The sequence below is a fragment of the Melanerpes formicivorus genome, unplaced genomic scaffold (genome assembly GCF_026170545.1).
Source record: "Melanerpes formicivorus ecotype bairdi unplaced genomic scaffold, bMelFor1.0.p_v2 SCAF_17, whole genome shotgun sequence".
Classification (NCBI taxonomy): domain Eukaryota; kingdom Metazoa; phylum Chordata; class Aves; order Piciformes; family Picidae; genus Melanerpes; species Melanerpes formicivorus.
This window is the reverse complement of record NW_027142369.1, coordinates 7194992-7209151: the sequence shown is the minus strand read 5'-3', so window position 1 is coordinate 7209151 and position 14160 is coordinate 7194992. Positions and strand designations below refer to the sequence as shown.

Genomic DNA, 14160 nt, shown 5'->3' with positions numbered 1-14160 from the left:
AGATCATCTAGGCTACAATCAGTACGTAAAGTTTACTTCTAACCATAACACTGCATAAAGAAACATAGTAAGTTAACTACAAAACTGTGCATTACTTATTTGGTCTTTGAACTCTGACAGCAAATGCACCAGATATACTTCTAATTAGTAACCAAGAGACAGTCTTTCCTACAAAGTGGCCATTGCCAGAGAGAGGATATTTGGGCAGGTTGACCTGCACTTATGTCCTTGGAATCCATGATTGTCCTGTGACTTTTGCTTACAAAAAAACCCAAAACAACTAGAATATTCCAAGTGTCCTAATAAAAAAGATCCTCCAATAAAACAAAAAGGCCCCTTTTCAGATTCAGGTTTCTGTGTAACTGCTGAATCAACACTACTTCATCAGTTATCTTCCCAAAGCAAATTTTTGTGGAAATTTACAAATGTGTTTCTAGAGACAAATTGGGAAGAAATTCTACCTTGTTTAAATGGCATCTTTAAATATGCATTACAATTAGATTTTTTTCCAACCTAATTTTTCAGCCTAAACTTCTCATCAGTTTCTTTTTTAAATTGTGATGAATTTCAATTAACCACTACTTTCAACTAGTATTTTTATACTACACAAACAATTGGGTATTTAAATCTCCATGTTGTTTTAAATTATGAACATGGTAAAATATGAATGTTTCAAAGTTTTAAATTTAACAATGAAATATGAATTATTAAAACAAAAGTGAATAAATTAGTTGAGTAAAGGGAAGTGACATGGTGACTTAGCAACAGATTTCCTTTTTCTTTCTTGAGCTACATAGTGAAAGAGTGCTAGCAGGACACTGGGGTTTTGGTACATCAGGAGTAACTGAGGTACACCATGAAATGGATCTATAGCATTCAGTCACTTTTAACAGAAATCAGAATTTTAGTTCAGTACCAAACCAAATGTAGCTTCTTTGAGACAGCACAGAATGCAATATCATCTTGTAAACCAAAACAAGATACATAAAAAATGTTACTGAGAATACTAAGTGCAGTGGAAGTGTTGCAGTAAACACTCTTTATTTATTTAAGAACGCTACAATTTTAACACATTATTCTCTTACAGCATGATCCACAAGCATTCCTGTTTTCACAGCCATAGAACTGCCAGAAATCTTACCAAGCAAATGAGACTTGATTAAAATATTATTGTTATCAGCATATGTAGGAGAATATTATTACCTCATGTCGGACAGTCTCTTTAGGTAAAGCTTCTATTACAGCAAGAAGAGTTTCTAGCCATGCATTGCTGACACCTGTTAGAAAGAAATTAATTATGTATTATGTTGTACATATAATAAGTACAACAAAACACACATCACTTTTACAAAGTCACTTCTCTTTTTTCACAAGACCCTCTTCAAGAAGCGACGTACCTAAAAGCCTCTAAATTAACATTCAAGACTTCAAACTAAGACGTAGGATAAGTGAGAAGCAGATTCTTTCCCTATTTCTTTTACTTTTCCAATGCCTGTACAAAAATAGCATTAATCTTGGGTTGTTTGGGGTTTTTTTATAACATTTCCCTCATTTAGAAGCATATTCCTTTCTTATGCCCACCAAAACTGCCTAGTTTTACAAGAGGTCATTTTTCCCCTTTGTATCCTAAACATAGCATCAAAGAAGTTAAGAAAAAAAATAATCATCACACAGAATAAATGTCAACCATCATCCCTCCATTTCCTTAGCCACAAAATCCTAGTGTTTCAGTAGAAGCTTGGACTCAGTAACAATTTGGGGATTTAGTCCTTCAGAAAAAGTGTGTGTGTTTGCTTCAATCAGAATTACATTTAATTATCACCATGTAAGTGGTCAGAATGCAAAAATCTTTCCATTCATGCAAGTCTAGATACAAAGTTGGAGAAATTGTATGCACTGCTTTACACAGCATTGCACAGTCACTAAGGAAACAAAACATACAGAATTAATGAGTCATTAGTAGTACAGTTGTACTATCCTGACCTGCATCTCTGTGTTCCAGGTTCTGAAGGATGATGTGTAGGAAGGAGTGGGAGTACGTATGAATGGACACCGACTCCTCTTGCAATACAGTCAGAAATGAAACAGCAGCTGTTAACTGCATTTCCACTCCTGCGACATGCAGCACCTCCTGTATAATTACAAATTGTATCACTTTAGAGAATGAGGCAGAAATGTACTGAAAGACGTTCAAATTTTTACATCCCATTTTAAGAGTGACTACACACCAACCTGGGTAAACTACAAAAGAGGTAAAACCCGACCAGCCAACAATTGCACTTCTGTTGTTTATGCACACAAATTGAAAAGTATTTCACACATCAAGTCAGAGATACTAAAATAGCAGAACACAATTTAAATTTTGTCTCTTGTCAACTGACTTGGAACATGGATGAAAAGGTGTGCATATATGTAGTCTTGAGTAAAGCATATAGCAATAGAATTTACTGAAATAACTCAGCATTTACTAGTACTTAGTTTTAACATAGAAAAATATAATTAAATAGGCAGTCTTTAAAAGCATCAATTCAACAGTTAATTCAAGGATGAACTATTACTAAATGTTTTAAATTAAACAAGCCACCAATTTAATTTCCATATTCATGCACATGCCTAAGAGGATGAAATCTATGACACAGCATTCAAGCATGTACAAATCTATCAGACAGGTAAACATTCTTTTTGTTTACTTCTCTAAATACATCTCCTGAGAAAACAGAGCACATTATTGTACTGCTGAAGAATTACATTCAATTTACATGTGACCCCAAACTTGGTAGGAGTTCAAAGCTCATACTTCCCTTTAAGCATTTTACATGATTTTGCTTTTCTTTTTTAAAAGTGCCTGACATGAACAGTTTTCTCAGATCACACAACAAAAATCAACAGTATGCTAATACTTGAGTTTCTTTTTTTAAATCAGCCTAGACAAGACTAAGAAAATATCCATTATGCACCTAAGTATTATCTAGCAGAGGGATTTTGCTTAGGAAATACATTTTGCAGAGACCATCTTGAGCAATTATTTAGTAGGCTTTGCTTACCTCAAAGTAAAACAAGACATTCTCATTCTACAAATGTCAACCAGTTTGTATGTGCCAATGTCTATCTTTTAGTTCACCTGATTTCAAAGAGAACCAGGATTTCTCTGTCAACAGCTGTCTCAGTTTACAACCATGTGTATTTTTAAAAGCATTCTGTGTCCCTGCTCCCCCAAATGAAAAAAGAAACAGCACTGCACAGCTAAGTGTGATACAATAGCTGCATTCAATAGTCAAGGAAACTGCCCTCTTTTTGATATCCACAGCCCAACTCCATTCTTGTTCCTCCACTATCATTATAACACCCACAGTCAAGAATAAGGACATCTACCAATTTTATATTTCAAATGTTTCTGAGATCAGAATACCTGTATGTATTATTATAGGATTTTGGCTTACAACTGTTAAGAGAAAAAAAAAATCCACAAAATAATCAAAAGAACTATTTACATACTGTAGATGTGAAGAAACCACTTCAGAGCATAATGAGGCTGAATTCATTTTTATGTACACAATGCAAACAGGGTTACTTACCATCAAATAAAGTTTCCAAATAGTCTCCTCCACAGATCCACACAACTCTGGATAATCATGTGTGAGAACACATTCTCTGGATGTGCCTCCTCATGGACCTCGGGAGACATTGAAATGTAAATTTCTAGATTGCTTACATACCTGCCTGCATTGATGCTTGCACTCAGAACTGTACAGTTCCATGCAAGAAAACGTATGGGTCTTCTCATTGAAATTGCAGTGAATTCAAGTTGAGTGACATAAACGGACTTAAATTTACTCTGTTAGAAAGTTAACATATTTTTGTATACACTGATCCTCCACAGATTCTCACTCCAGAGGAAAAAAAGCTTTTCCTGTCTACCTTATTCAGACAAATGTATTTAATGGAATTTAAGGGGATAAGCATGTTCTTGAACTATCCTAATGTTTACAAGTTAAACTGGGGCATTAAAACTTGCATAATTTGGAAAGCATGGCTTATTCCATTAATTGGAAAACAGAAAAATATCACCTGTAATTCACTTTATGTTCTGCAGCAACAGAACTCTCTTGAAAAATGCTGCAAGTAGAAATATTATTAATCATTTTAGTAACTGCATTGACACAACAGAAATCTTCATTTAGGACTAGAAAGACGTAGAAATAACGGGCACTACAGCTCAAAGTTACAATGAGGATGGACCTTAAAAATCAATGCTGGGCAAAAGACAGGGTGAAAATCACCCCACCTCTTCTTAAATTATAAAATCAACTAGAAAAGAAGAAAAGCTTTCAAGAGGAGACTGGTATATTAGGAAAATAAGAATTAGAAAATGAGTTTCAAACTCACCAGAGAGCATTAAATAAGGCTACTTCAACATGAGTAGCCATAGTTTTCTGCAATCACAGAACTTGGAAAAATCTTATTAATTGGACAGGCACCTGCAATTTCCCTCTGCCCAAGGGTGGAAAATAGGGAAAATACTACTACCATCATTTGATAGGAGCCATTTGGTGCACAAGAAATGCTGAGAAAAATGTCTAAGCTTTCCCTAAATCTGCATTTCAATGACTTCCAAGGTTCATGAGGAGGTGCAAGCAGAAATCCAGAGAGTGGGGATCTCTATACAAAAGAGCCCATACAAGGATGCCACCTTATTTTAACTGTAGCATTTTAAAAAAGTATTTAATAATCTCAAACCTACATTAACATCTAAATGATGCAGGAAGTGTTAGTTTTGTTAACATAACCAAAATTACTGACACCTAACAATTATTTAGATATGGCATACTTATGGACTTATTGCTTGTCTGTCTCAGATCTAATACTTACGCTAAATATGCAAAGGGTCTTTGATGTTGTAACATTTTTTCAACATACACTATCTGCCATATTTTGTACATTCAGTGAATGAATGTGCAAGACCTACCCGACAGACCTCCCCTAGAGGCTGAATTTACAGTAAAAGTGGGATGGTTTTGCCTTTATTAAAATACTTACAGTGGCAGAAAAAGATACATTCAAACCTCGTTACACACAACTTACTCTGATCTTTGGTAAAACCCGACGCAGCGTTTCTGCAGGATTCTGTCGCACCAGGAATGGAAGATTGGCCACCACACTGGTTCCTTGGATATCCTGGCCAGAACTTACAAAAATACAAACACAGAGTACATTACTTTCTATGATGGCTAGAAACTCACAATTTTCATTTTAAAAAACCCTACAAAATGACAAGCCAACGCTACCCAGGTAATTCATATAGTAAGTGGAGAGAGGCATTACATTTTGTATATAACATGTAATATAAAATAACATTAAAAATATCAACAATAAAAACTGTTGCATACAATTTCTAATATGGCATGTTCTAACTTTAGTGTAGCTTTGAAAAAAACAAAACATTTGAAAGATCTTTTCAAATTATATATCAAGGCAGTAGTTTTGTGGAAACCTTAATATTATAACAAGTGATAAAGCATAGGAAGGGGATAAATAGAAGATATAAACAAAATCTACACTCCGTGTACAACATTTTAACAGAAATCTACCATGTTTTCCTTTTTGTAGGGAAAACAGTCAGATGGATAATCATATGAGTATTGGCAAACATGATTAAAGAAGGATTCAAAAACTTACTTAGATTACATTGTGTCTTTCTCAATGGTATCTCACCACTGAGAAAGGTAAAAATCCACACCAAAAAAACTAAATTAAAAAAACCAGAAGAACAAATCCAGTTTTGTTTAAACAGCTAAGCAATTATTTTTAAAGAAGCATGCAACACTCAACTATACACATGCAAGCACCTTTTTGCTGTGTGATATTACAACTAAATGTATAATATGATTATACACATAATTTAAAAACAAATTCATAGCAAAACTACTTTTAAATACTTTCATACATCACTTCCCATCCCATCGTCATTCTAAGCTTTCTTAGGGAAAGATTTGAGCTCAGGAAGTGGACTAGGTATATAAATTGGTCACATGACAATAGATCTACACAACTACCATCCAGTTTTATTCTGCTTCTGACATATATTTGGAATACACAGATAAGATGCAAAGCTTTTCAGCAGTATTTAGAGATAAAAAGATACTTACATATTCCACTAATATTCTACATAATCCTCAAATTCATGTCTTTCAGAAGAGCAAATAAAATTACAGGTACAGTCAAAGCAGTGAATTTTGAACTATTTAGTTAAGTGCATACCTATGCATATTTCAAAACGAGGGTATGTTCGCATAATAAATAAGAAGCAAAAGTAAAAGCTTTGGTTAAAATCAACTAAAATACCCATTCAGAAATATTGTAATATACTGTAATATCCTTCCAGAAAGGCTTTTCTTTTCTTTGCACTCTATAATTTCCCAGTAAAAATATTCAAAAAACAACTAGGTAACATCAACGTTAATTTAATCATGTCTAGCAAACTGTAAATTTCAGTGTATTTTTGAAAGAACAAATTCTTCACTATACTCAAAAAGATAATTTTCCATGTTATAAGGCAGTACATTGGGGAAGATTAATTACAGGCTGAAAGGCAGGAATACAGGAATTCAAATCCTCTTTGCAAGGTGGACAGTCTCACACACCTCAGTTCATTTCTGTGTTAGGTTTCCACTCTGCAGACAGCTGTAATAACTTACTAACTGCAAACTATCACTTGGTGTAAGGGTCTTACCACAGGAAAACCTTCCTCTTCCAGAAAGAGTAAATTCTGCTAAGGGAGATAAATCTCTTGCTTTGTACAGAGTAAGACAGTGTTTGTAATTTGAAAGTATGTGTCTAAAGCATATATGATAGAATTAACCTAATCTTAGCTTGTGTTTGCTTGCCACTGAAGTTATTTTCCTTTAAAATCAAGGTAGAGAACTAGGATTTAATAAAGAGCAATTTATCTCAGCCTAAATAGAAGAGACGAACAGTCCCCCTGAAGTGCCTGATTCTACCACCTATTAAGGCAGACACACAAGTAAATGATGGCTCTTGCCCACAGAAACACATTACAAGCCTTAGTCTTACAGGCATTTGTGTTTATACCTAGTATGTATCAGAATCATAGAATATCTCAAATTGAAAGGGACCCATAAGGATCATAATATTCAAACTCCCTGCTCCTTGCAGGGCACCCAAAAACTAAACCATATGAGTAAGACCATATTCCAGACACTCCTTGACTTCTGACAGGCTTGGTGCCATGACAACTTCCCTGGGCAGCCCATTGCAGTGACTGACCACTCATTCAATGAAGAACCTTCTCCTAATGTCCAACCTGAATGCAAATTAACATCTTTAGAAGTACTTGTGTGATTATAGCTCCTAACAAAACTAACCTGGGACAAAAATAAAACATTACTATTTCCTTGAGTTCCAAAGCAATCAAGAAGGGTCCACCACAAATTTAGTCATGCAATAACTGGTCTAAATGGGTGCTACACACTACAAGTGGCAGGAACTATGATCTTTTGTCTTTTTTAAATGACCCACATAGACCTTAAATAATGGAAAGGAAAGAACCCAGGCAGAAGAGTAATCATAAATTCTAAAATGAGTAACAAGTGAGTAGAAAGCTGTGAAGACTGTACTGAGGTTATCACACATTGCTGTCATCAGGGCTGCAGCACTCAGACCTGCTGAGCAAAATCTGGGAATCATTCCCAGAGCAGAGACATCATCATTATTGGGCCCATATATTTACAACAATAAAGAGTGAACAAAAATTACATCTGGGGATGGAACTCAACACAGATGTAAAAAACAAACAAACAAAACAAAACAAAAAGCCCTTTCTAATGCCACTCAAAACCAGCACAAATGAATGAGAGTACAGATTTTCATACTGATTTCACTATTAACATCCCTGCAGTATTATTTGGTGAACGTGCATGAGCTCTCTCAATAGAAACACATCTCCCAGTAACATCTATATTCAGTGAAAGGATGGTATTCTGTGAGCTACTAAAAATGGACTTAATAACTGATCTACTTACAGGTTGTGACACATTTGCATTACTCAAAACTATTTTATTATCTATGTTAAAGTCATGAATATTAAAGCCTTTCATGTTTATGTCAGATCTCTCTGAGTATTACATACTAATTCAAATAAAGCTTTAAAGTAGTACTGAGAAATCCAGAGCTGAAAAGGGTCACAGGGTGAATGAGGTCCACAAATTCTTAAGATACAACTTCCAAGGAAAAGATGCATGCCTTTGTATTATCCAGCAGTAACACAGTAGCACAGGCCATGGTAACTTGGAGAAGCTATTTAATTGAAAAAATTTATTCCTTTTGTGTCAAGATGGAAGAAATCCTAACTACTAAAAAATGAAACCAAAATGCAACCTTTATCCATCAGAAATGTAAAGAAAAAGGGAGCATTTCCCTTTAAAACAGAAATGCTTAGCATCTGGCTTGCTGCCAAGTAAGAATGCGAAGCAGGAGGCATTTCAACACCTACACAGCCTGTAATTTTCCAACTGCAGATTTTTCTTCTATGTCTACCAAAGGAGATGCACCATAGATTTTTTTTTTAAACATTGAAGACTTCAGGATTATATTGAATTATTGCTTAATGCTTAGATTTAGACATTTCTGTATTAATAAATACATTTTTTTAAAATGCTACATCTCTTTAGAGTCACAGTAACCTCAATGTAATGAAGGTGTTATTGCTTTATTAACAGTGCTAACTATAGAACTCAACAGAGCCCTACATTTAGAAGCAACTTAGCTCAACCTCTTTCGTGCTAGCAAAATCCACACAGATAGTATCATATACATATAAAGCTTCAGGACTTATCTTCTAAGCTCATCCTCCAGGAGATCCCAGTGACTTTACAATGCTGGAAATCCTCATCAAGGGGGAAAGCTCTCATGCCTGAACACTTTCCGCTTCTGCAACACCAGCTGCTTGCTGACAGTTGGCAGTACCAGAGCTGGTCTGACTATAAGATTCATGGAAGAGCTGGTACTTCTCATGCACAAGTGTCGCTCTAAGCCTCTCTCCCTTTAGCCCCTGCACTTGGCTTTACTTGTTTTTTTCTACTTTCACAAAATGAAGCCTCTGCTATATTTAAGATTGTCTCAAGACTGAAGCGAGTCCACCTAGTATATATTTACGAACAAAACAAGGACAAAAAAAAGTGACTGAGAGTAGTCAGCCTGGATCGACGAAGGTGAAATCCTGCTTGAGCAATCAACTTTACAGCATTCTACAATGAGATGACTGGTTTGGAAGGTGGAAGTTTTTTAACTTATTTTAGCAACACTTTTGACATTGTCTCCCATAATACTCTCATAAATAAACTCATGCAGTACAAGCTAGACAAATGGAAATTCATGTGCACTGAGCACTGGCTGAACTATCGAGCTTAAAGGGTTGTGACCAGTGGCAAAGCAGCCAGCAGAAATCCAGACAGATGTAGACCTGTGGGGTGTACATGGGGGCAATAGTCTTTTAACATTGTCATTAATGACCTGGATGATGGAAGGGAATCAATCCTCAACTAGTACACAGATAACACAAAACTGGAAGGCGGGCTTGATAAACCAGATGGCTGTAATGCCTCAACAAGCTGAAGAAACAAACAAACACAGACCTTACAAAGTTAAACAGCATGAAATGCAAGTCGTGCAGCTGTGGAGGAATAACCCCATGCTCCAGCACAGGCTACAGACTAGCCAAATGGAAAGAAGCTTGGCAGGGAAGGACCTGGAGGTCCCAGTGAACTGACCAGGAGCCAGTTACACATCCTTGTGGAAAAAGTAGCTGACAGCATCCTGGACTGCACTAGGAAGATCATGAGCAGCACACAGGAGACAACAGCAGTGAGTTCATCAAAGGATTACCAAAATGATTAAAGGATTACAGCATCTAATATTGAGCAGAAAGTTAGATACCAGGGATTTTTTTCAGTCTCAAGAAGAGACACAGGAAATTCCCTTTAAAGTCTTAAAAAGAAGTTCTTCTATGTCAGAGTGCTCAAATGCTGGAATGAGTTGCCCAGAGAGGTGGTACAGTCTCCATCCTTAGCATTCAAAATCTGAGTTCAGGACAAGACCCTGAATATATTGGTCTAATCAACACTACTTTGAGCATGGAGGTGGGTCTAGATGGTCCCTTCACACCTTAACTATACTATGATTCTATGATAATATTCAGGACAAGTTTTTCCTATCATGGATAAGAGGTTTTATGCAAGCTCAAGTCACACAACAAGTTTTCCTATACTTAAAAAAACTGCTTTAAAAGGATGCTTAAAAATCAATTTCTGTTTCACTTTAAAAGCATTTTTTAAAATGGATTCTGCAAAATAGGAACAAAAAAGCTTAAGTCCCTAGGTACTCAATTAGAAACACTTCTATCTGGAAAGGGAATGAAGGACTACAGCTCCTTCTACAGCATGAAGAAAGATGAGCCACTCAATGTTTCCCAAGAGAGTATTACCACAAAGGAGTTTGAAACAGAGAAGATCAATTTACATGTCCCTCCTTCACTTGCACTAGCCTGCAAAACACCATGATAGATAGGAGCAGAATACAGCATTGTCAGGAAGACACAATGTTTGCCCAAGCTCTGACTAAATCAGTGTGCTTATGAACTGACTTTTCTTTTAACATTGTGGCTAACTATACCAGATCAGCCAAAGTAATTTGCTAAAGAGCCACTACTGAATTAATCACTGAAGTCCCTGCTCTGGGTAATTTAGATTTACAAACCTAGAAGTTCTGACTGATGGGTGCATGAGATTACCATTATAACACTCTGTAATGGACATTATTTTCAGGGAAAGATTCAAACATGTTCTATGTTGGTCTAAACATGCACTTGTTGAAAACAGAGGTAAAAATTTACTAAACTGAATGAGTGAGTGATTAGAAACTTGATAAAAAATTAATAAAGTATTAAATAACTATCCATGTATTAGGAAAAAGAAAATCACAAACAACATTGTTAAACATTTTAAAAAAGAGTGTCCAAAGGTTTGGCAATCCTTGGAGACATTCAAAACTCATCTGGACAATGTCCTGAGCAACCTGACCTAACACCAAATTACATTAGACTTGAAGTTGGCCCTGCTTTGAGCCAATCAAATGATCTCCAGCAAATCCTAACCACCTAAACTATTCTGTGACTGTGATTCATAAATCCTGAACTTACATTTCCTGCTTGTATAAAATCTCAATATCTGACAGGATTTAGCCCGTTCAGAACAATTCCATTTCAATTCTCCTTTCAGAATTTCTGTTCTCCTATACAATCAACTGGTTGCCAAGGAAAACTAGAAATTCAGATAAGTATTTCTGTCAATAACATAAAATTGTTGGCCCATAAAACTTGCTTAGAGAGTCTTCTTTACTTTTAACGTGAAATTTTTTATATGGCAATCTTTCCTATGCAGACAGGCAGATACAGACTTCTACTTTTACATGTTTTCCTTTTTAATTTATCTTCAATTTGTGTTATTTCAGGGTTTTGGTAACAAAAAGGGAAAAAAAATTCTAGAAAGCAGAAAAATGTCTTGAAATCACAAATGAATGACTGTGACTTTTTATTTGTCAAATAGATGTTCAGACACTCCTGTTACATAATTTGTGTTTATGGAAGTATACTTAAAATCTAAGAATTTATGTAATGAAATAAAAGGAAAACTACTGCTTTTTACTAGTGTTAAGAAAAGATTGTACTTTTACAGAAAATACCAGATTCTATCAAAAGAGTGTTCACCTAGAAATAAAAGCAAGCAACCAATGGGATGCACCTGTCCCAGAGGGGGAAAAGGATTCTAGGACAGAAGCTGGCAGGAATCATTGATAGGGCTTTAAACTAGATTTGAAGGCGGAAGGGGTTGTTTATCTCATGCTTGCCTGTGGCAAACATTGGGGCAGCTCACCAGAGGCAGAGGGATGGAGTGCTAGCGAGGGCTCTCAATGTGTTGCCCTGAGGCAAGCCAAGGACGAAGCACTGGGACACCCCAAGGGAATCAAGGGGCATGCACCTAAGAGAGTGACACAGCCAGCATAGCTGAAGTGCCTCTGTGCAAATGCACACAGCTTGGGCAACAAAGAGGATAAACTAAGGGCCACTGCGCTGCTGGAATGATATGACATAGTGACTATTACTGAAACTTGGAGGGATGATTCCCATGACAGGAACGCAGGGACAGCTGGGTACAAGAAATCTGGTGAGGGACTTTTTAGGGTGTCAGGTAATGATAGGTCTAGGGGTAATGGAACAAAAATAGAAATGGGTAGATTGAAATTGGATATTAGGAAGAAGTCTTCACCATGAGGATGGTGAGACACTGGCACAGGTTGCCCAGGGATGTGGTAGAAGCCTCATCCCTGGAGGTTTTTAAGGCCAGGCTAGATGTGGCTCTGAGCAACCTGATCTAGTGTGAGGTGTCCCTGCCCATGGCAGGGGGGTTGGAACTGGATGACCCTTGAGGTCCCTTCCAACCCTAACAATTCTATGATTGTAAAATCTACATGATCTATAAACATTGAAAAAAGAAATTAATCTTATCTTAGTACATATCTGAACATGCAGCACTATACATGAGACTTACAGTGCAATAAATGTACAAACAGAAAACCTAGATACAGCTGAACAGTAGTTTTGTATTCACAGTAAGTTTGTTTACCAGGATCAGTTTGGTAAAGTGATCTGGTAAAGTCTAAACTGATTTGGTAAAGTTTCTTATTTCTGTTTGCTTGCTTGAATTACTGTCAAGGAGAGAAAGAATTTATAATTGACACAAATGCTTCTTTCTATTCTTGAGCAAAACAAATGCACTATAATGACACAAAAACTTCATTCTTCCCAATATCATCAGTTTCTGTGAGTTTACACACTAAGTGCTACGAGGAAACATTAAGTTTTTCTCCCTTGCATTTTAAGAAAAGTTTCAAGAATTTAAAAAGTGCCTCAAAGGAACACATTTGTCCTCTCAAATACTACCCTAATTTCAATGTTACTGTCTCCTAGAAAATCAGTGTTTCCTTTTCTTTAGACGACTCATAATACATATTGCATTTTGTATGGTCTCTGGGTAGAATTCATCTTAGTGGTTTTTACTTTCAGTCTAAATTTGAAAAGTAAAACCAGTCTTTTCACTCTAGATAATGCAATTTCCAAATCCTAGGTGACATAACAAAAACAAAAAAAGAAGCTAGTAGCTGATCTATTTTACTCTCTGCCCAGTCGTCATTTGCCAACTCTGAATTTATAATTTTCACTTTCAACAAGATTTGTCATTTCACAGTAGGCATTATATGACATAAGAAGTCTTCTGGAAAAGTACAAAGCCTGTAATTTTTCTACACAAAAAGTGAGCAAAAAAAATCATCACAGATGTTAAACAAATTCTAGAAGGATAATTTACTTCTGCTACCCTAAGTTTATCTTATAGTCTAATTTAGACGCTGGATCTCTTTTCAGTCTCAAGTCCTATTTGTTGTATCAATATTTCATTCCCCTAGTTAGCTATTCATGTAACAAAATAGATCAACACTTCAAATGATGTAACAACTACTAAAGTCTAATTATTAGTTGTCTTCTACTCATGGGTCTGAAAAGTGTGGACACATTATGCAAAACAGACCCAAAAGCTCTTGAATCGATTCTTAGAGGGTTTGGGGTTGTCACACCCTAACTCTGGAAGTTGATGAGAACCTTTTGAATTTTGATTTATGAATCTTTAGAGGTTCTTGATCTAGAAAGCAGTATCTGTGTATTTCAACCTCCCTTTTAGAAGATGGACTTGTAGGTCTCAAAAACTTGTCACTTTTTTCACGATACATTGGCTAGTCTAACAGAAGGTATCACTTGCCTTTATCTCATTCTGTTCTATGAATCACTTCAATAGTTTATAAAAAATAAAATTATATACTAATTCCACCAGGAATCCCTCTGCCTACCAGTAGGAAAAGCACATCAAAGGTCAGGAAAGCAACTGCTACTCAGGGGAGCTGTCAAGTCTCTTTCTAGGGAGACTTTCAAAACCAACCTGGATGCATTCCTGTGCCAACTACCCTAACTGATCCTGCTTTTGGCAGGGGAATTGGACTCAATGATCTATGGAGTTCCCTTCCAACCTCTAACATTCT

The 14160-nt window shown here is 36.1% G+C and overlaps 1 protein-coding gene across 4 annotated transcripts in view; it reads right to left on the bottom strand.

Moving 5' to 3' along the window:
- Positions 1–14160, bottom strand: part of PPP4R4 (protein phosphatase 4 regulatory subunit 4) — a 57840-nt gene that overhangs the window by 29968 nt on the left and 13712 nt on the right. For 3 of the 4 annotated variants that reach the window (XM_068148835.1, XM_068148837.1, XM_068148839.1), the window contains 3 exons: positions 5083–5185; positions 1984–2131; positions 1204–1277 (listed from right to left, as the gene is read on the bottom strand). In XM_068148835.1, the coding sequence (XP_068004936.1) occupies positions 1204–1277; positions 1984–2131; positions 5083–5185 (325 nt within the window). Of the gene's footprint in view, positions 1–1203; positions 1278–1983; positions 2132–3575; positions 3648–5082; positions 5186–14160 lie in introns of those variants that run through there. The other variant, XM_068148838.1, reaches the window with a different exon arrangement.